Source organism: Apodemus sylvaticus, chromosome 5 (assembly GCF_947179515.1).
Source record: "Apodemus sylvaticus chromosome 5, mApoSyl1.1, whole genome shotgun sequence".
NCBI lineage: Eukaryota > Metazoa > Chordata > Mammalia > Rodentia > Muridae > Apodemus > Apodemus sylvaticus.
The window spans coordinates 11,393,674-11,415,523 of NC_067476.1; the positions used below are offsets into that span (position 1 = coordinate 11,393,674).

General features: G+C 52.7%; 2 protein-coding genes across 4 annotated transcripts in view; one reads left to right on the top strand and one right to left on the bottom strand.

The window, feature by feature from the left end:
* The first annotated feature begins 1,908 nt into the window (after positions 1–1,908).
* Ptges2 (prostaglandin E synthase 2) lies at positions 1,909–8,141 on the top strand. Its single transcript, XM_052182183.1, has 7 exons — positions 1,909–2,223; positions 3,142–3,339; positions 5,502–5,560; positions 5,850–5,999; positions 6,329–6,529; positions 6,926–7,043; positions 7,583–8,141. The coding sequence occupies exons 1-7, from the start codon at positions 1,948–1,950 to the stop codon at positions 7,733–7,735; spliced, it is 1,155 nt and encodes a 384-aa protein (XP_052038143.1). The 5' UTR covers positions 1,909–1,947; the 3' UTR covers positions 7,736–8,141.
* A 10,927-nt stretch (positions 8,142–19,068) lies between these two features.
* Positions 19,069–21,850, bottom strand: part of Slc25a25 (solute carrier family 25 member 25) — a 35,906-nt gene continuing 33,124 nt past the window's right edge. For all 3 annotated transcript variants that reach the window (XM_052182184.1, XM_052182185.1, XM_052182186.1), the window contains 3 exons: positions 21,670–21,837; positions 20,989–21,139; positions 19,069–20,901 (listed from right to left, as the gene is read on the bottom strand). In XM_052182184.1, coding sequence (XP_052038144.1) covers positions 20,717–20,901; positions 20,989–21,139; positions 21,670–21,837 — 504 coding nt within the window. In that variant the 3' untranslated portion in view covers positions 19,069–20,716. The remainder of the gene's footprint in view (positions 20,902–20,988; positions 21,140–21,669; positions 21,838–21,850) is intronic.

The following is a 21,850-nucleotide window of genomic DNA, read 5'->3' on the forward strand; positions in this document are numbered from 1 at the left end:
GGGGAAAAATCACAAGACAAGGGGTGGAGAACAAAATTCCAAAGCAATGGGTGGAGGACAAAATATGCATGGAATGGGGAAGTACAGAATGAGGAAGTAAGGAAGGCTAGAGATTATCTGGAACAAATGTCCTTGGGGCATTGTATAGTTAAACATTGGAACTAGAACTGGGTGGGCTATCTTTCTCAAGCTGAAAGCAGAAAACAAGTTACTCTGTGCTGGGCTAGTTGTTTAGAGGTCTAAAAACATTGAGTTGGGGGTCTCTCACAACGTGGGGCCTTTGGTAAAAGTAACAGTTCCATTCTTACAAGCTGATCTAATCACCCCCTAAAAGATTCAATTATTATGATGACCACTCCACTTTTAAGTTTCAGTTTATAGATTTTGAAGGGCCACAGACATCCCGACCAGGTGGGTTTTCCCTGGCCACGAGGGAAGAGGCTGTCTTTATTTGCTGAGTCCTTGGATGAAGCACACTCGAACCAGAAGTCAGGGAGAGACCAGAGAGTGGACAGAGAGAAAGGGTAGGTGAGGAGAGGACTGGGAACTTATCAGAGACCCTTTGGGACAGAGAAGTGTACAAGCAGTGGGCCTCCCAGCCCAGGCTGCAGCGCCACCTTTCTGAAGTTTTGGTCAGTTTCCCCAATTGTAGAACAAGAATGGTAGGTACAGTTCTCTAGTGCAGGTTCCAGGCATTTGTTCCGGGATGCCGTCCAGGCTCGTGCCCGGACTATTATGGGATAACTCCTGCCGCTCTTAGAGGGCGTGTTTGAGCCAGAATCCTCCGTGCCTTTTATTCTCTTCCCAGCTGGGTTTTCCCAGAAAAGCACATTGGGGCTACTTGGCCTTTTTCGCTCGCCTGGGCCTGCATGCGCCAGGTTCCACTTGCGGCTGGATATTGTAGGTTCTGGTACTGCCGAGCCCAGGAGAAAGTGAAGGCGGAGGATCGGACCCAGATCGGACCCAGGAACCTGCACAGCCAGTCCCCTACAGCGCCATACCCACTAACCAACGAACCCCGCCTCCCCCCTCGATTCCACGCCCACTATAAAGCCACGCCCCCTTTCGGCTTCGGGGCGGGGTCACGCTAGGGCTGTCCGCGGAGAAGCCTAGGAGGTGGAGGTCGGGCGCTGGGTTAAGACCAGTGAGCTCCCAAAGGCCTGGGGTGCCCTAGGACTTTCGCTCACTCCCATTCGGGCTGGGGAGGCCTTAGGGTTGGCGAGCCGGCCCCTTAGCGTGGGCAATTTCCGCGGCACGTGGTTGCCAAGGCCCCCGCTGTATTTGAGAAAAGTTTATGGTTCGCATCATAGCTGCAGAGTACAGCATTGCGGGAGGGCAGAAAGAGTCTGAGACGCTGCGGCCACCCACTGGAGATCGCGTCGGACCTTTTCTGGGGAGTCTAACTCCAGCTTCAGGGGCTCACATTCCCTCTTCCATCCTTTTTAGGTACTGCATGTACATGGTACACAGACATACATGCAGTCAAAACCACCTATACACATAAAATACAAATATACAGATCTTTAGCCAAATGGAAGCATGTAGCAAATCGATTTTACGGTCTGGGTTCTTTATTTTTTTCATTTGTATTTTTTTAAAGGTTTGTTTATGAGCACACTGTAGCTGTTGGTGTGTCAGCTTCGTTGACAAGACCGACGTTTTCTCTGACATCGCAGATGCACGGTGTGAAAACGCCCGTACACGAGTCACAGGTCGTCGTTGCACCCCCAGAAGACAGCGACGTCAAATCACTTCCAAAGCCCCTAGGGTGTGCTTCTGCCTCTCAGACAGGCACGCGCTCCCAGTCCCCTCCAGGCCTCAGGTCCTACTTGGCGTCATCGTTACCCTAGGCAACACGCAGGCCCCGGAGTTCTGTCCCTTTAAGGAATCCGAGCGCCTTAGCCATTTTGGTTTCGTGCGCCCGCCCACAGCGCCGGCAGAGCGACCATGGCCCAGGCGGCGCGCGTTGCGTGGGTGCTTGGCTCTAGCCGGTGCGCCCTGACTGAGGGGCTGCTCGCACGACCCTGGCAGCCACTCTCGGCACAGAGCCGGGCGGGCTTCACCAAGGCGGCGGCCGGAAGCCGCGGCGCCGCGGTCCGCAAGGGGAACCCGCGGTTGCTGGGGGCGGCGGCGCTGGCCCTGGGCGGCGCGCTGGGTCTGTACCACACGGTGCGGTGGCACCAGCGTTCCCAGAACCTCTGCGCCGAGCACTCGGCTGCGCAGGTAAGACCTGGCTGCCATGGATTGCTGACGGGGAGCCGGGATTAGCCCTGAATTGTTGAGAAGCCGCAGGGTCTGGAGCGGCCTCTTTTGCCCGCTTGTGACCTTGGGCGAGTGTCTTGGCCTTAAGAGTCCGAGGAGGGGGTCGTGCCCACGACATAGAGCTGTATGTATCGCATGCCATGGTCTCTGTTGTGATTTAGGTGTGTGTGGCACCGGGAATAATCTTTTTGGAACGAGTAAACCTGACTTTAGACTCAGAACTGGAGGCGTGCTCCAGCCTACCGTGGCTCGGCAGCCCTGTAGACCTTTCACGAGTTGCAGTCTTAGCCCTTCTCCGTCCCATGCATCTTTCCTGGACCCAGGAACTGGAGTGGAGTCCCTGTGGTCCGCTGCTCTCTTCCCTGCCCGTCCGATTTCCATGTGAAGACCGAGGGGAGGGGGCTGCAATTGTAGCTAGATGCAGCCTCCTCCGCGTTTGGAGATCTGAGGGAGATCTCACTTCTGGCCAATGCTGCCTGGCCAGTGGTCCGCTCTGCCGGTTACTCAGAAAGAGTTGGATAAGTGAGGTGTGAGGCTGGGAGTGGAGGAGACCTTAAGGACTATTGAAGATGGAGGAAGACACACTCAGGGAGTCTCTTGAGTCCCCTTTTGGGACAGGACGAAGATGAACTTGTATGCCCATGCGTGTGCTGGCAGATCCTCCTAGCCCTGTGGTATACCTGCTGGGCACTTAGAGCTAGGCTAGGCTGTCTGCCACGCCCTGAGCCCCTTGCCCACCCTCCATTCCCGCCACCCTTCCTGATTCTGTTTTCAGGGTCACCTTAGAGGACTCCCCGAAGAAAGGTTTGCAGGGGGAGGGGAAGTGCGAGTTCTGGGACTCCAGGTGTTACATGCCCCCAATTTTTTTCTCTTCCCCAGCTGTCCCTGTCCAACCGCCTGCAGCTGACCCTGTACCAGTACAAGACATGCCCCTTCTGCAGCAAAGTCCGTGCCTTCCTGGACTTCCACTCCCTGCCCTATCAGGTGGTGGAGGTGAACCCTGTGAGAAGGACTGAGATCAAATTCTCCTCCTACAGGAAGGTGCCCATCCTGGTGGCCCAGGAAGGAGACAGCTTGGTGAGCCTCAGGGGTCTCATGCCTCCTTTCTGTCCCCAGCTAGGAGTCTCCCTAAATCTGATACTGCTTCATACTCAACTTTATACAGAACTTGTGATTCCTGGGTCTCCACTGTGAGTAGGGAGAAGAACTTGGGTGGAAAATGGTTCCTAAGTGTGGGGTGGGTGGGGCAGGCCTGGAGCCCAGGTTGCTCTGGTAAACCCTTGAGCCTTAGTCTGGGCAGCATGGCAGGGTACAGTCACAGCAACAACCCTAAAATACATTTGGAACCTTTTCCTTGCCTATTAGCCGAGTCTTGGGGATAGCCTCAGGATGCATTTACGATGAACAAGCAGGATGCTCTGAGACCAGCGGTGTTTATAAGGGTTGCACATCGAATACCCTGTGTTTGGACTTGGGGTGGTCTGGGTCTGAGGTGTGGCTCTGCCACTCACTAGCTGCCTTAATTAGGATTTTCATTGCTTGGATGAAATACCATGACCAAAAAGCAAGTTGGAGAGGAAAAGGTTTATTTGACTTACACTTCCAGTGAGGGCATAAATTCAAGCAGGGCAGGAACCTAGAGGCAGGGGCTGCTGCAGAGGCTGTGGAGGGTGCTGCTCACTGTTTGCTCCCTGTGGTTTGCTTAGCCTGTCTACTTACAGAACCCAGGACCCCAGCCAAGGGGTGGCCCCGCCCACAATGGGCTGGGCCCTCCCCCATCAATCTCTAATTAAGAAAATGTCTACAGCATGATCTTAAGGAGGCATTTTCTCAACTGAAGTTCCCTTCTTTCAGATAACTGTAGCTTGTGTCAAGTTGACGCGAGTCTAGCCAGCACACTTATCCTGGGTGCTAATTTTTACCTCTCTGGGCTGCTGTTTTGTTTAGGATAGAGTCTTGTTATGTCGCCTAAGTTGTCCTAGAACTCAGTATTCTTGTGTCTCTTGCGTGCTAGGGTTGTGTGTGAGCATGTACAGCCATGCCCAGTGCTGGGGTTCGTTTATACACTTGTTTTTATTGTTTGAGACGGAGGCTCATTGTGTTCCCCTTGTTCTGAATCTCGATATGGATTTTGAGACAGGGTTTCTCTGTGTAGCCCTGGCTGTTCTGGAACTCACTCTGTAGATCAGAGTGGTCCTGGATCACAAAGATCCACCTGTCTCTGCCTCCTTAGCGCTGGGATCAAAAGCAGGTGTCACTATGTCCAGACTGTTTATTTGTTAAAATTTTAATTAAGGACTGCTGAGATGGCTTTGGGTAAAAGCCCTTGCTGCCAAACCTGACGGCCTGAGTTTAAGTCCCAGGACTCTGGTAGAAGGAGGCCAACTGTGAAGGCTGTCTTCTGACCACCACTGCTGCCATTCACAAAGAAAATACAATGTAATTTGAAAAAGAAAATGAAAGCTTCCTTAGGCGTGGAGGTGCTAGTCTAGTCTGTGAGGCAGAGGCAGGCAGACCTCCAGGTGTTCAGGCCAGCCAGGGCTACATAATAAGACCCCGTCTCAAAAATAATTTTATTTTAAATTACATTTTTGTTTATTTACTATTTAGCATGTGTCTGTGGGCATACACAAGGCTTCATGGTTTGTGTTTGTTTGTTTACTTTATTTTATTCTTCGGTTTTTCGAAATAGGGTTTCTCTGTGTAGCAGCCCTGGCTGTCATGGAACTCTCTTTGTATAGTCCAGGCTTGGTCGTGGGCTCAGGTTATCTGCCTCTGCCTCCCCAGTGCTGGATCTGGGCTAGTTTCTTAGTTAGGCCATAGGATCCCCACCTTGGGCTGTGGGGACAGTAAAGATAAAATCCTGCCACTGGGCTTGGTATCCTATGTGCAGCCTCTGGTCCTTCCCAGCCCTTTGGTGCCTAGACAACACGTGGGTTGGATTAGGGTCAAATGCCAGGCTCATCTCCAGTAGCCATACTCGGTCACCATGACTCTGACAGAGGGCCCAAGGATGGGGAGTAGTAGCTCGGGACATGAGTTTGGGGTGCCTCTGTGATGGATCAGCGGTGCCCCAGTTATTGTTTAAGGAGCCCAGTCCTCCCATGCTAGCCAGAGCCTCTGATGGCGAAACCTGTCTGGCGGGCAAGGGCGTGGCTTACAACAGGGCTTGTCTCACGTGCCCGGGGCTCCAGGTTCTGTCTCAGCTTCACAAAAGACAGTTGTTTCTTCTCTTCCAGCAACAGCTCAATGACTCCTCAGTCATCATCAGCGCCCTCAAGACCTACCTGGTTTCTGGGTAAGTCGCTCCTGGGAGGCCCAGCAGGGCTTTATCTAAGGGTGGGGCTGCTATAGACATTTCTAGAAGAGATCAAAGGTACCTTTACTCCAACACCTGCCTGCCTTAGCTCCTGCAGCTCCTCCTGCCAGGAAAGCATTCCTCCCGTCTAACCTAGACCCTTTGCTGCCAGTGAGGCGGCAGGAGGGTTGTGACTGAGTCGGGCTGGGCTGGGTTGGTAGGCTGGGGGGGTGGGGAGTGGCAAGGGGTGGGCACGGAGTGAGGCTGAAGCTGTAGCCTTCCCCTGAAGGCAGCCCCTGGAAGAGGTCATCACTTATTACCCACCCATGAAGGCCATGAATGACCAGGGCAAGGAGGTGACCGAGTTCTGCAACAAGTACTGGCTCATGCTGGACGAGAAGGAGGCCCAGCAGATGTATGGCGGGAAGGAAGCCAGGACGTGAGTGGATCTGCGGCTGCCTGAGGGGTAGGGCGGGCAGAGCCAGATGCTCTGGGACCAGCGGCGTTTATAAGGGTTGCACATCAAATACCCTGTACATTGGATGTTTATATTACATGTTCATAACAGTAGCAAAATTACAGTTATGAAGTAGCAACAAAATAACTTTACGGTTGGGGGTCCCCACAACAGGAGGCGCTGCATTAAAGGTTCTCAGAGTTAGGAAGGCTGAGAACCACTGCTCTGGGTCTTGTGAAAGACTGAGTGTTGGGGCTGAGCTCTGGCCCTGGCTGGGGACAGCGAGCCTCCCTCTCTGTCCTGCATCGCAGGGAGGAGATGAAGTGGCGGCAGTGGGCTGACGACTGGCTGGTGCATCTCATCTCTCCCAACGTGTACCGGACGCCTGCCGAGGCCTTGGCGTCCTTCGACTACATCGTTCGAGAGGGCAAGTTCGGGGCTGTGGAGGCCGCGATGGCCAAGTACGTGGGCGCCGCCGCCATGTACCTCATCAGCAAGCGCCTCAAAAGCAGGTGATGGCTCGCACAGAAGCAGGGGTCTGCTCTCCCCAGTCCCGGCGTGGCGGCTGGGTAGCATCCGTCAAACCCCTCAGGAAGGGAAAAGGGAAACAGGCCTAGAGCGGACAAGCCAGGCCTGGGACCCAGCATGACTGAACGATCACTCCTTGCCCGGGCTTTGGGGTCAGGAGCCATGGCCCTACCCTGTGCCCTCTATTTCTGTCGTCTCCTTGTCAGGGTCCCTTTTCATCTTGAGCCACCCTCTGTCACTCAGGGGGGCAGGTGCTCCGTGATGTAGGTACCGTCCCTCACCTAGGGCCACCCCAGTCACCCTGCCTCTCTGCCTCGTGCAAAGGAGGCTGTGCTCAAGCCGGCTGGGGAAGGCGTGCCCTGACCAACCTTTCTCTCCAGGCACCACCTGCAGGAGGATGTACGGGTGGACCTCTATGAAGCAGCCAACAAGTGGGTGACAGCCGTGGGCAAAGACCGCCCGTTCATGGGGGGTCAGAAACCTAACCTTGCTGACCTGGTATGTTTGATGGTGGCAGTTGGAGTGGCTTGCCTTTGGGGTGGCATGGTGGGGAGGGGAAAACCCAGGGAGAGCCCGCCTTTTACAGCTCCCTGCTCCCCATAGGAACTGTGTCTGGTTTTCGTGTGTGTGTGTGTGTGTGTGTGTGTGTGTGTGTGTGTTGTCAGGAGGAAAAGCAAACAGCTTGCTTTCATAGTTCTCACACCTGCAAGGCTCAGGAAGGGGTAGTTTCAGGCTGGGCAGGATCCGGGGCCTAAGTTGGAGTCACAGGGCCTAGGTCCCGTCTGATTTCCTAGCTCAGTCGCAGCATGCATGGACTCCAGGCCTTTACCTGCAAATCTCACTGGCCTGGCTTTAGACCGCATTCCTGAGCAGTCTTGTAACCAGGTAGCCTTGGTGTGACCAGATGTGGATATATCCGCTCTTCAGAATCCTACACACCTGGCAGAGACAGGCAGTGTGGAGGCCTCGTCTGAGCGTCTGAGGCCTTGCTGCCCCCATGGCCCCAGTGCAATGACTGGTCCCTGACCCCTCTCTAGGCAGTTTATGGTGTGCTGCGAGTGATGGAGGGTCTGGAGGCCTTCGACGACCTGATGCGACACTCACACATCCAGCCTTGGTACCTGCGGATGGAGCGGGCCATTGAAGAAGCCTCCTCAATGCATTGTGTGCCCCCCAGCTGCAAAGACTAGCTGCTAGGGCCACAAGACCTGGACCAGCCCCTGGCCATGCTCGTAGGGCGCTGTCATTTCGTCTCTGCTCCACCTGGCCCCCAGTTCTCTACTTCTCATTCTGGACATTTCTCGGGTCCTTGACTCTGAGGACAGGGCCCAAACTTACAACTGTTCTGTAGGTAAAGGGTCTGGGGTCACAAAGGACTACCCTCCAACCCCAGTTCCAGGGGCCTGATCTCTCAACGGGGACTCCTTTTCAACTCTACTGGGGCTCAACCCCTTGTTGACAGGGATCAGACTGGCTCCTGCCCTGGACGAGGGGAGGGCGGTCCTGTGCACGTGCCTCCTGGTCCCAGCTCTTCCCAGGTGCTCCTGGGACTACTTTATTTGTAATAAAGGAGAGGTCTGCTGCTCCCCTCTGGCAGCCACTGTTCTGAGGTCTGGTCTGTGGGATAGATGCTGCTTGGGCTGTCAGCCAAGGGACGCCAGGGCAGGCTGTATTAACCCTGACGCCTCCGCCCTGCAATTGGTGCCCATTGAACGTCACCAGGATTCAGACACGGACGTTAGTGTGGTTACGTTCCCACTGACCATGGCGCTCTGGGCAGTGATAGTCCTCTCCAGGCCGCCATCTGTCAAATGGGCACATTGATAGTCCTGCCTCGGAGAAAGTTGTGGGGGAACTGGGTATGGTAGTGCACGCTTGTAATCTCAACAACCCAAGGTGGGAGCAGCAGGGGTTTAGTCTAGGACTGCAGCGTAAGACCCCGTCTCCCAAAGACAGTGTTTTCTGGAGGCGTAGCTCTGGGTAGCATGCTTTCTCAGCACACATAACACCCTGGTTTCCACCTGGTCTGTCTTCACTTAGGCAGGGTGTGGTAATGTGCACTAGTAATCTTGGCAGGAGGCAGGAAGGGAAGATCAGAAGTTCTTTTTTTTGTTTTGTTTTGTTTTGTTGGATTTTTTTTTTTTTTTCGAGACAGGGTTTCTCTGTGTAGCCCTGGCAGTCCTGGAACTCACTCTGTAGACCAGGCTGGCCTCGAACTCAGAAATCCACCTGCCTCTGCCTCCCAGAGTGCTGGGATTACAGGCGTGCGCCAGGCTCTCGGTTTTTTAATGTGTACGAATGTTTTGCTTGCGTACATGTCTGTTCACCATGTATACGCCTGGTGCCTGTGGAGTCAGGAGAGAGCATCAGATCCCCTGAAGTTGGAGCTAAGATGATTGTGAGCCACTGAGCCTTCGTCTCTCCATCCTTGCATCCTGTGAGGTTGCAAGGCCATGGGGTGGTAGGGAAGAGCAGAGGAGCAAGAGTGGGGTAGGGTGTATCCAAACCCCTAGCCTGAGTGTCGCAGCACAGAGCCTGCATCCCCACCTTTCCCCCCCTGGAGGAGGTCATGTAGCCCAGTAGCCATGTTAAACTCCCTCTCCCCTTAAAAGGTCATGTCCAGCAGCACTTGAAATTTCATCCTATGCAGATGAGGAATTCCCAACACCCTGGCACCTACCGATGATATACACTCACCCCAATAGCACCTACTCACCCCACAAAGGGTTAAAAAAAACCCTCATTTTTCCCATTAAAATGAGCTGTCTCCCTGCTGCTGCCTCCCCAGTGTCTGTTCCCACAGCGCTCACCCCCCCACCCACCCCCCTCTGTGTAAAGGGTCACTTAGCTCCTGCTGTCCGCTCCCAGAATTCCCAGGTTGTGAGGTTGTGAGGTTGCCGGTTCAGGTGCCCCTGCTGCTGCAGGTGGGGAAGTGGAGCCTGAACAGCAGCAGCCCCGCCCCACGTCCCTCCTCAAGGCTCTGTCCACACACTGCTGCTCCATGGCACCTCCTCGAGGAACCGAACTCCTCAGTCTCACTGTACCTGAGGAAGCAGCTGGGATTCACACTGTCTTAGTCAGGGTTGTACTGCTGTGAACAGACACCCACCGTGACCAAGTCAACTCTCATAAAGACATTTAATTAGGGCCAGCTTACAGGCTCAGAGGTTCAGTCCGGTATCATCAAGGTGGGAGCATGGCAGCATCCAGGCAGGCATGGTGCTGGACGAACCGAGAGGAGATTCTCATCTGGGAGACTCTCATCTGAAGGCTGCTAGCAGAATACTGGCTTCCAGGCAGCTAGGATGAGGGTCTTAAAGCCCACACTCACAGTGGCACACCTACTTCAACAGGGCCACCCCTTCTAATATACAAACCATCACACACATATTGTGGGGAGATGCCCCCTTCTCATTGGGACACCATAGCCTGGGGAATCCCACTGCTGGTAGTCTCTGCTATTGGTGCTCCTGCACTGGACCAGTTGTGTCTAGCCTTGGCACTCCCTTGAGGTCATCTGAGTTAGGAGGCGGGTAGGTTGTGTCTCAGCTGTCAGACGTACCCTCTCTCCTCATCTCCACAGAAATGATGTTCATGTTTTCTTCTGCCTCTGTATTCCCCAGAGGGCTGGTGGGGCCGGGGGATCACAGGGGTGATCCTGATGGTTTTCCTCAGAGGTTGCTGCACTGGCTGGCCGGTGAGGAAACCCCAAGGACCGCCCTAGCCAGACTGGCTTCCTATGACTTCAATGGAGAAGGACTGAAGAAGCCCTACTCTCTAGGCCTAGCGTGCATACCTTTCTTCTTTTAGCGAGCTTCCTACAGCCACCAGGAGGCACTAGAGAGCCTACAAAGCCTTCAGGAGATGGAAGGAACACGAGGCTGCCACCTTGTGGCCAATTTCAGGTTTGGTTAGGTGATCTTCATTGTCTACGTAGCAGGCTGATAGCGCTAGCATTTAAGCGTTTGGAGATGAGTAGGAAAAAAAATCACATTTCATAGGGGTCGGAGCTGACCCGGGACCAGTGCCTGCTGTCTGTCACGTTCACTCTATGTCTCCTGTGGTCTGCTTTGGAGAAAGCTCTCTGTAGCCCAGGCTGGGCTGGAACCTGCCATATGACCCTGCCTGACCTCGGACTTGTGCCTCCTCCAACATCCTAAGCATAGGGATTATAGATGTGGACCATGCTGCCCATGGTCTTGGCTGAGCAGAGGCCATGGTTTGGGCCTCTGTCCTCTCTTGGTTGTGACCTCGGGCAAGCCTCAGCCCTCCGGGGAACTGGCATCAGTGACCATCTGTGGGAGTGGTGAGATTGGGGTCCAGAGGTGTTTGGAAGATGGTACAGGCTTGTATATAATCAGTGACATCAGCTATCTGCCTCAGAATAACATCCCTCTGTGTCCTGGCTGGTTTTGTGTGTCAACTTGACATAAGCTTGAGTCATCGCAGAGAAAGAAGCCTCCCTTGAGGAAATGCCTCCATGAGGTACAGCTATAAGGCATTTTCTCAATTAATGATCAATATGGGAGGCCCAGCCCATTGTGGGTGGTGCCATCCTTGGGCTGGTGGTACTGGATTCTATAGGAAAGCATGCTGAGCAAGCCAGGGGAAGCAAACCAGTAAGTAACATCCCTCCATGGCCTCTGCATCAGCTCCTGCTCCAGATTCCTGCCCTGCTTGAGATCCCGTCTTGACTCAAGACAGAAAGTGTAAGCCAAACAAACCCTTTCCTCCCCAACTTGCTTTTTGGTCATGGTGGTTTGTCATAGCAACAAAACCCTGACTAAGACATTATGGCTCTCGGCTCTGAGCCAAGGATACAGGAGATAGGCCTGCAGAATCCTGAGAAGAAATGCCTCCCTCGTGGTGGCCAGAGAGGGAGCTGCAGGGAGGAGGGTAGTTTTCCTGTTTTTGTCAAATTTCCACTTAAAAATATTTAGAAGTTATTTTAAAGTATTGTGCACGTGTGCACGTGCTTGTGTGAGTGTGTGCATGCCCACTTGCATATGGAGGTAAGAAGGATCTGTTGCCCCAGGAGCTGGAGTTGGTGGTCATTGTGAGTTGCCTGACCTGGGTGCTGAAAACTGAACCTGGGTCTTCTGCAAGAGCAGTCTTGTGTTCTTGACCATAAAGCCACATCTTCCACCCCTTACATTTTCTTTGGGATTAGGTGGGCAAGGAATGCTTATTCTCCATAGAAATTATCCTAGGTTAAAACTTCCAACCATTTGTCTGGTTTTCCAGTGTGCCAAGTTCCCTGGGCATCACTTCTGTTGTTTTTAATAAGGAAGGGTTTCGGGGGGGTGGGGTGGGGTGGGCATGCTTGGTGGTACTAGGGAATGAGTACCTTTTTGTTTGTGTGTCTTTTGAGACAGGATCTGTCTGTATTCCAGGCAGCTCTGGAGCTCAGTATAACTCCGCTGTCCTCATACATACTTGCTTTACAGCCTCCTGAATGCTAGGGTTATTTGTGTGTGGTTACACACTGGGAACCCTGTGTGTGGTGGGGAGCGCCTAGGACAGCTGGCTCAAAGCTCACCATCCGCAGAACCTGTTGCACTTGATGTGCTGAAGGGAATTTCTAGGTGTGATCAAATTGCTGACTTTGAGATGGGGAGATTGTCTAGGCAGGCCCTAAAAGCAATCAAGAGGCAGGCAGAAAGCTGTAAACCCAGAACACCAGGAAGTAAAATCAGGAAGATTCGAAGTTCAAGGTCATCTTCTTCCTCCTCCTCAAGGTGAGTTTGAGGGCAGCCTGGGCTACATTAGAAATATAAAGCAAACAGAGATGGGATAAGAGAGAGGCTGTATCTCTGTGTGGAAGCACAGTGGCTGGAGGAGTCAGAAAGGGTCACAAGCCACGGAGCACAGAAGCTTCCAGAAGCTAGAAGACAAACCCTACAGGAGGAGCCAGACCTGCTGACACCTTGACTCTAGGCAGTGGGACTGACCTTGGACTTCAGGACTCCAGAAACTGGAAAGTTCTGAGTCAGAGTTTGTGGTTCCTGGTCAGAGCAGCCCCGAGAGGCTGACACAGACGCTCCCCGTAGAGGGTGGTCAGGAAAGAGAAAAGAGTGGGGGACTTGCATGGAGTAAGAACAAGGTCTCTTGTGTCCCCATCTGTAAAGGTACGGGGCGGCAGGCACCCACACTGGCGCCCTCTCCATCAGCAGGTGCCAGGAGAGAGAACGCTCCCTCCAGGGTGTCTGTCCAGAGGCCCGGGATGCTGCCCCCCATCCCCCTGCAGAAGGACTGAGGAGGTCACTGGCTATCTCTGGCCTCAGGTCTATTTCTGCACTGCTACCAGCAGCTCTCAACCAGCCCAGACCGACTGGCTACGCTGGGCTGGCTGGCCCTTGGGTGCAAGGACCAAGGTCCACCTGGGCAGTTGGGCCCAGCAAGGTTCCTCCCTTTCCACCTTTCCCCTACATTCCAATCCACTCAGACCAGTGAAATCTGGATTGGGGACAGCAGAGCACAGGCCACCGTGGTGAATAAGGCCACGCACCCCTTTGTATGAACTGAGACATGTCCTTCCCCTTCATGGGTAAGAAAGGTTCCCATGGGAGAAACTGAGGTCGGGCAATGCAGAAGCCTTGCCCAAGATCATACCATGATGCCCTAATTTATCTTGTAACCAGATCCAAAGGCTGTGCGGGGGTAATATAATCCAAGCCACATGTTCATTCGTGTTAACAGTTCTGGGCTCCAGGCATGTGCAGCGACAGGGAACAAAGCCCTCAGAACCGAATGGATGGATAAGAGCCTCAGGAATGCGATCAATCAGGTGACATGTTCCGTACCAGGAAGCAGGGTGGGGAGAAGAGGCTGGGGAACAGTCCAGTTCTAAGTAAGGCAGGCAGTGGCGGCCTCACTAATATACAGAGCCCGGGGACAGAGACCACTGGTATCCCTGGCCCTCGAGCCCTGTACCTTACCCACCTGACAGTGCTCAACAAGCCAGTTCCGTTGCTGGTAGGGCCTCTCCTTCCAGCTGACTTGGAGGACATAACTTAAAAGGGTGGGAGGGCAATCTTAAGCCAGTCAGCCAGGACCCTAAGGTAAGGAATGTTTGAATCTATTGCCCTGGTAACAAATTCCTGAAGTAAGTGGTTTATTTGATGTCCTAGTCAATTCCTAGAACCTTGCTTGGCAAACCCCACAGACATTAATTCTCACACAGCTGTAGGTGTGGGTGGGGCCGGCTCCCTGTCTCCAGTTGTGGCTGCTAGCAGGATCCAGCTGTTGAGAGAGTTCAGACACAGCCTTCTCGCCTCTGTCTCTCCATATGGAATCCCCATCCCTCCCACTCTTTAGAGTACCGGGACCACTGAGACGGCTTAGCAGGTAGAGGTGCTTACCCTACATATCCTGAGGACCTGAGTTTAGGCCCCAAGACACTCATGAAAGAACAGAACAGGCTTCCATAAGTTGTCCTTTGACCTCCACACGTGCACCTAAACACACACACACACACACACACACACACAAATTAATAAGTAAAAATAACATGTAAAGCCGGATACCATATTTAACTCGCTTTAAATCCAGGCTTACCTTGAATTCTGCCTCTCAAATGCTGGGATTCTGCCCCACCACTTTTAATTCTTATAAGGGATAATCACTGAATTTGGGGCCCCCTCCCAATGCAGAAATGGCTCGACACACTGGGAACCACCACAAGGGACAGAGGATTGGCGCACTCCAGTGCCCTTGGCTTGTTGAAACTGAGGCAGCTTGAGCGCCTGCAGCCGGTCCGACAGGATGAGGAGCTGGGGACCAGGCTAACAACGCAGCTCTGGCAAGCTAGTAAAGTCCACGCCTTCCTTTGTACCCAAGCAGTCTGGCCTGCAGTCTAGGCAATGCTAGCACCTTCTCTGGAGTTGAAGTCCCATTACACTTCATTCCCCCCATACACTCAACTTGTCTCAACTGTTTCCACGAGGAAAGTTCCCTAAGTCCAGTGACAGCTTCATCCTAACTTGGTTCCACAAGCAAAGATCTGTCCCTAAACAAGGTGGTGTTCTGAAGTTCTAAGTGGACACACAGTGAAGGGACACTGTTGGGTCTAGTACAGGTGGTGGGTACATGCCAGTTCCACACCTGGGCTCACCCTATAGTAGGTGTGAGCCAGAGACCCCAAGCCACTTCCTGCCACCCCTGTAGCAGCCTGGCCTGGCCCCTGGGCGTGCAGCACCATCAGAACACTGGAAGCCAGGTGGTGGTGGCACACGCCTGTAATCCCAGCACTCTGGGAGGCAGAGGCAGATGGATTTCTGAGTTCGAGGCCACCCTGGTCTACAGAGTGAGTTCCAGGACAGCCAGGGCTATACAGAGAAACTCTTGTCTCGAAAAAAAACCAAAAAATCAAAAAAAAAAAAAAACCAAACAAACAAAACAAACAAATAAACAAAAAACCCCAACAACAACAAAAAAAAAAAAAAAAGAAGAAGAAGAAAAGAAGAAAAGAAAAGAAAAGAAAAAAAAAGAACACTGGAGGAAGATCTGGCACCAGAGAGAAAGAACCACAAAGGTTTTCCCTGCCTCTGCTAGAGACAGACAGAATGCTGTCAGGGGAAGGCCAGGTGCTTGACTCTGAGCAGAGTGCCCCCGGTCAGTATGTGCTGGAGCCCTGCACAGCCAGTGAGGCTGCAGGGGGGACCCCGGAAGGGGCCCAGTGTTTAATGGGGCTAAAACTTAGATTTTCAGTCTTTTGTTAAGAAGGACAAAGAACTAGTGCCTCAAACCTACAATCCCAGAAGCTGGGGGGGTGGAGGAAGGAGGATGGAGTTCAAGGCCAGCTCTATGGTTTAGAGCAAGATTGTCTCAAATGAAACAAAATGGGGAGGGGGGAATAACATAAAAACCTAGGCACTACTCCCGACACATGGGATCCTTGGAGCCAAGACACTTTAAGTGTCTCCTCCCTAGCACAGAGGCCCAGCACTGGCTAAGCCTGGTGGCAGGAAAACCCTTGAAGTCTCTCTGGTTCCAGATCTTCTTCCACTGTCCTGATGGCCCCGGCACCCAGGGGCCAGGGCCAGGCCAGGATGCTACAAGGATGGCAGCAAGACAAGCTGTATAGCTTCTTGGTACCCTGCCTGTGGGGCCCAGAGTGGCTGCGGTGTGACTCCCAGATTGATGTTGGGAAGAAGACAGGGCTTTGCCTGAACTTTTTGTTTTGTTTTGTTTGTTTGTTTTGGATTTGGTATTTTTTTTTTCTCCAGACAGGGTTTCTCTGTGTAGCCCTTGCTGTCCTGGAACTCACTCTGTAGACCAAGTTGGCCTCAAACTCAGAAATCTGCCTGCCTCTGCCTCCCAGAGTGCTGGGATTACAGGCGTGCGCCACCACCGCCCAGCTTTTGCCCAACTTTTAAACCTGGAATCCAGTGGAATACACCATGAAGTGCATTGTGCTTTGGCCAATGTCCCTCATCTTTCTCTCTCTCTCTCTCTCTCTCTCTCTCTCTCTCTCTCTTTTTTTTTTTTTTTTTTTTTTTTTGGTTTTTTGGATTTGGTTTTTTTTTTTTTTTTTTTTTTTTTTTGAGACAGGGTTTCTCTGTATAGCCCTGGCTGTCCTGGAACTCACTCTGTAGACCAGGCTGGCCTCGAACTCAGAGATCCACCTGCCTCTGCCTCCCAAGTGCTGGGATTACAGGCGTGAGCCACCACTGCCCGGCTGTCCCTCATATCTTACTTGATACCACTGTGCCTGAGATTGCCATCATCCTAAAGGAAGATTGCCTGAGAGCTACTTAGCATGGTGTTTAATAACAAAAACATTTATTTTTGGAGGGGCGGGGCAAGACTATGGTCAGAGAACAACTTGTGGTAGTCAGGTGTCTGCTTTTATCAGGGCATCTGAGGCCTGGACCCAGGTGACCAGGCTTGGCAGTTAGTGACCTGATTGATCCACTGAGCCATCTTGCTGGCCATTGCGGTGTTAAGACTGTCCTGTAATTGCCTATAGCTTTAGCAATTAATTCCCAGGTAGGCTTCCAATGCCTCGACAGAATGGTTTAGAAAGCTTTCCCTGCTGACAGACATGTACTGTTTCCAGCTTCTGGATGCTGCAGGGGAAGCTGCTGTGAACCATGGACAGGTTTCTGTGGGGAGTGTGTGTTCATTTGTTTAGTGTGAGTGTTCTTCCTGCATGTACATCTGTGTATCATGTGCAAAATGGTGGCAATAGAGGCCAGAAATGGGCATTGGATCCCCTGGAACTAGAGTTAAACAGTTCTTAACAGCCGTTTGGGTGCTGAACATTAAATCTAATGGAAGAATAGCCAGTGCTCTTAACCACTGAGCCATCTCTCCAGCCTCTTGTTTTTGTTTTCTGAGACAGGGTCTCACCATACAGCCCTTACTGTCCTGGAACTTGCTATGGAGACCAGGCTGGCCTTGAAGTCAAAGATCTCTGCCTTTCTCCGTAGTGGAGGAATTAAAAGCCTGCACCATCACACCCATCCCAAATTGTAGTTTTGTTTTCCACTATTTTTACATTTTTATCTTTATATGTTTTGCCTGCCTGTGTATCTTGTATGCTTGGTGCATGTAGAGGCCAGAATAGGATGCTGGACCCCCCACATGATTGTGAGCCACCAACAACGTTCTGGGAACTGGACTGGGTCTTCAGGAAGAGTAGCCAGTGCTAACCCCTAAGCCATCTCTCCAGCCCTACATTCTTGACTTTTTGATAGTCTTGCTACAGACTAACCTTCAAATCACCCTCCTGCTTTAGTCCCTCCCCAGTGCTGGGACGACTGAACTAAACCACCATACCCAGGACAAACTACTTATCACTTTTGCTTTTGAGACAAGGTCTCACTATGCAGCTCTGGCTGACAGAAAGCCCGGGCCAGACCTGGCTGGCCTCAGACTCAAGAGATCCACCTGCCTCTGCTTCCTGCGTGCTCGCCAGGCCACACAGTATGTTTTCACTCAGAGGGAAGTAGGTCCAGGCTTGGGGCTAGAATTGCTGACACAGGGCTGACTGACTTCACTAGAACAGTTACCATTTGACCTTTCTTGCCCCTGGAAGCATTGAATGGACTGCTCCAGTGCTCAGCAAACTTGGACATGATGCCCCTCATGTGCAGCCATTCTAATGCTGGTGTGCATGCCGGCTTCCCTGACAACTCACAGAACAGGGCCCTTTGTCATGTAGTGGGTCCCATATCCTCCCCAAGCCTCATTTCCTTGGCCATTTGTAAATGACTGTGTGTACACATGTATGCACCACAGTCTATGTGTGAAGGTCACAGAACAGCCTAAATCACTTCACACCTTCTAGCACGTGGGGCTCAGGCCATCTGGCTTGGCAGCAAGTGCATTTCTATCAATGAGCCATGTCCTCAGCCTGTCAAGTGTCTCCCCACCTTCTCCCTTGGAGACAAGGTCTTACTCTGTGGCTCTAGCTGTCCTGAAACTCAATTTGTAGACCAGGCTGACCTTGAACTCAGATCTGTCTGCCTCTGCCTCCCTAGCACCAGGCCTAGCTGAGCGTTATAAGATTTTTATTTCTGTAGCATGTTTGTGTGTGTCTACCATGTGTGCAGGGCCTACAGGAGTCTGTCCCTCGGGGAGAAGAGCAGACTGACCCAAATATTGGTAAATGCTGACTGCTGAACCGTCTCATTAGGCCATAAATGCCATTTAAATAAAAATGACTACGATTTTATTAATTCATTTTTACGGTTTATGTGTGTGGGTGTAGATGTGGAGGTCACAGAGGACAACTTGTGAGAGTTAATGCAATGGTTTCTCCCAGTCCGTGGCTTGTCCCCTCGATGGAAGGTTCTGAGTGCCAGGAACCAGAGTTCAGGGTTTTAGGTCTAAGATTCACTGAGGCATGCACCTCACTCAGAAAAAAGGGAAGCAGGAGAGATGGACTTAGAGCTGTGGCAAGATTCACAGGATGAGGATAAAGCAGGCGGCAGGGCGGCCATCATGAGTGTGGGGTCCCAGGTCTACCTGAAGGCAGGCAGGTTCTCTGACAGACACCACTGGAATGAAAGCTTAGGCAGGGAGCAGGGTGCTGTTAGGTTTTCAGCTTAAGTTTATAGAAGAATGGGGTCACCTTTTGCTGGTGTGACAAAGGTGGAGAGGCAGCTCTGGGAGGGAAGCCAGGAATTGCCCTTTGACATGTGTGTGACATTTCAATGCTCCCCAGCTGTTCTGGCGGAGAGGGTGAGCTCGTGCATGCAGGGACTTATCTGGGTTCAAGTACGGTGAGAGTCCTCTAACAAAGCTCTGAGACAGCCTGGGGTGGTGGAGACGGGTCTGAGCTGCCCAGGCCTCTAGCACCCAGGAGGCCTGGGCAAACGCAGTCTGTAGTGCCTGGAGACCATGAGAGGAATATGCTTCCAGCACAAAGGGAGGCCCTTGCCACAGACAGAGCAAGCCCCGATCTAACTAACACCCACTAAAGGCGAAGTGCCTCCCTAGAGATGAGGGGCAATGTATGAGGAAAATATTAATGTCCCCCAACACCCAAGCCCAGAGCAGAAAAAGGCAGGCTCCATTGTCACATTTGAAGCGACTTTATTAGAAGGCTGCTTGCCTTTCTCAAACTCCAGTTACAGCATAGACTATGCAGACCGGTGATTTTTGCATTGATCTTTGCATCCTATTTGGATTTTCCTCATCAGGCCATACTGGGGCAATGGAGGCACAATTGCCAAGTGGCCAGCTGGCCACTGAGTATGGGCAGTCGCGGGCCAGGGGGAGACCAGGTCACAGGTTGGGAAAGGCAGGCCACCCTGTCCTTCATTCCTCACCCTTATACCAAGTTCCTGGTGAAGCACCCCACTGCTTTGTCGTTCCAAAAGGGCAAAATGAAGCAATCCTCCCGGTCCAGGAAAGCGTGTCAAGCTGCCACCTTTCCTACTGCCCTTCCCGGCTCAAGGGTCCTCCCTCTGCCCTTCCTCCTGTTTCCGGTGGGACGGACACGTCGTCAGTGTGGACAGCAGGCAAGGTCACTCTGTGGCCACTTTTCCATCAGTCTCCCCATCCCCCACCAGGTGATGACAGGAAGGTATAATCAACCATGAACATAAATATGAATAAAAAAAGGAACTTGAAAATGACAGGCTATTAATTAAACAAATCTATAAAAATAGTTAGGACATAACTCTGTTCAAATAAATACAAAATAAATAGGCTCCAAGCAGAGTGGTACACGTGTGGAATGTGTGGCTGGTCCCGCTTGGCCCCACAGGGCCCTCAGAACAGACTTGAGAGCAGGCAAACTACCTGTCCTGGGCTCATAGCAAGTGTGGCACTTGCAAAGGGTCCAGCCTGTCCTTCTGAACCAAATCCTTTACCCAGTAAGACATAATTAAGGCCTTCAGCATCTTTTTCTTCTCATCAGGACAGCAGACAGGGGGGCAGGTACCCTGCCCACCCTCACACCACAGAACTGAACACGAGTGTGGGCATGAGCTGGTGCCAGCCCTGACAGGGCTTAGGGGCAGCTCAGAGGGCATCAGGCCCATGCAGGCGGCACAGATGCCCTGGGTTCCAGGTCCTAGCACTAGCTTCCAGCAAAGCCATGCACCAGGGCATCAGGCAGCCCGTGCCCGAGGACCTGGGCGCATCCAGGGGCCTTGCTGATGAGCTCAGGATAGGCAAGGACATAATGCTACTGCAGCTGCCCATACCACAGGTCCACATGGATACTGCAGCTTGGGAAACAGGTTTGGAAGAGCAGCACTGAGGGAAGATGGACAGAAGGACAAGAAACAGTGGAGGCAGGCCCACTTTCTACCACAGCGCATCAGTGGAAAATATGAGGGGCACAGGAATGCTCTTTGGACCAAAGGGATGCCGTGGCTGAGGTCCGGCTGCATGAACGAGATGGAAGAACTAAGCCGGCATCCAAGCTCGCTATCTGGCAGGCACTGCGGAAAACGTCCTGTCTCTAGTGCAGGAGCCCACATCTTACTGAGCCCTGGACCCCAAGGAATATCCACAGGTCTTCCTTGGAAGAGACACAAAGGTCTGCCAGGTCAGCAGGACCAGCCCAGAGCTTGCTAGCTCCCTGCCCGTCCCCTGCGGTATCCTGGGTTTCACAGCTTGGGTAAGTCAGCTTAGTGTTGGCACATTCACAGAATGAGGCGGTTGCACACCCTGGGCTGCAGCCCAGGGTCACCAAGTCCGCCACCCTCCCGTCACCGAGACTGTACGCCCAGGGTGATCTTCAGGTTCTCGTAGACCACGTAGCTGATGCTCACAGCTGGAATCACCTTCATGAAGTTGGGGGCCAACCCCCGGTATAGCCCAAAGGCCCCCTCAGTCCGTAGAATCTGTTTGAAGAGGCTGCTCATGGTTACCTCAGGTGCACCCTCAATGGAGGCTGTGGGAGAGAGGCCACTGGTCAGATGCCATCTTTCACCCACCCCAGCTTCTAGGGACAGGAAAGCCAGACCAGGACCAGCCTTACCTTGTGCCTGCATCCGGGTCCTGACCAGGGCTAGTGGGTAGCTGGCCAGCTGGCCACAGGTACTGGAGATAGTGCCACAGGCCAGGAGAACGAACACGCCAGGGTCTGCACTGTTTACTGCGTAGCGCTGTAGCCAGGTATTTTTCAATGTCTAGAGGGAAATGGGATATAGGAGTTAGCCTTAAAGAGCCAGTGTGGGAGACACACACTGGGGGTGGGACAGCTACTGGATCCACTGGAAAGCTGGTTCCTATCACACACGCAATCTGAGAAGCCAATGTAACTTGATTCACTTGGCCTGGGCCTTGCTGAACTCCTGACTTGCCTGCCTTTGGCATCCATTGTCACTTGAGGTTCTTGGCTAGGACAGGAAGCAGAATGAGGGTAGAGGGAGCGCTATGTTCCCACACAGAGCACCTGGCTCTGTGCTCTCAAGTCTGAGGAGATGTGGGAGCCCCCAGTGGCCACTGTTCTTGGGTCTGCCTGCCGAACCTCTGCACTGTGAGAGGGCACAGAGCTGGGACAGAGTTCCGGCTCGCTGTGCAGAAGGTGGAGGGTGACAGGAGACCACTTCAGAAAGAGCTGACTGCTTGCTCTCTAAGCATCTCCATCAGATGGTGTTGGTACCAGGCAAGTGCCTTTTCCCCTCTCGTTCCCTCTCTATTGCCAAGAGGGCCTCACCTCATAGACAGCGAGGTCGATGCCAGCGTAGGGGATGATTCCCAGCATGTTGGGGATGTAGCCTTTGTAGAAGGCAGCCACGCCCTCTTTAGCCAAGATCCTCCTGGCACAGTCCAGCATGCCAGAGTACTGGCCTGTTTTCCGCAGGGCCATCCGGGTCTTCAGAACCTGCAGTGAGTGT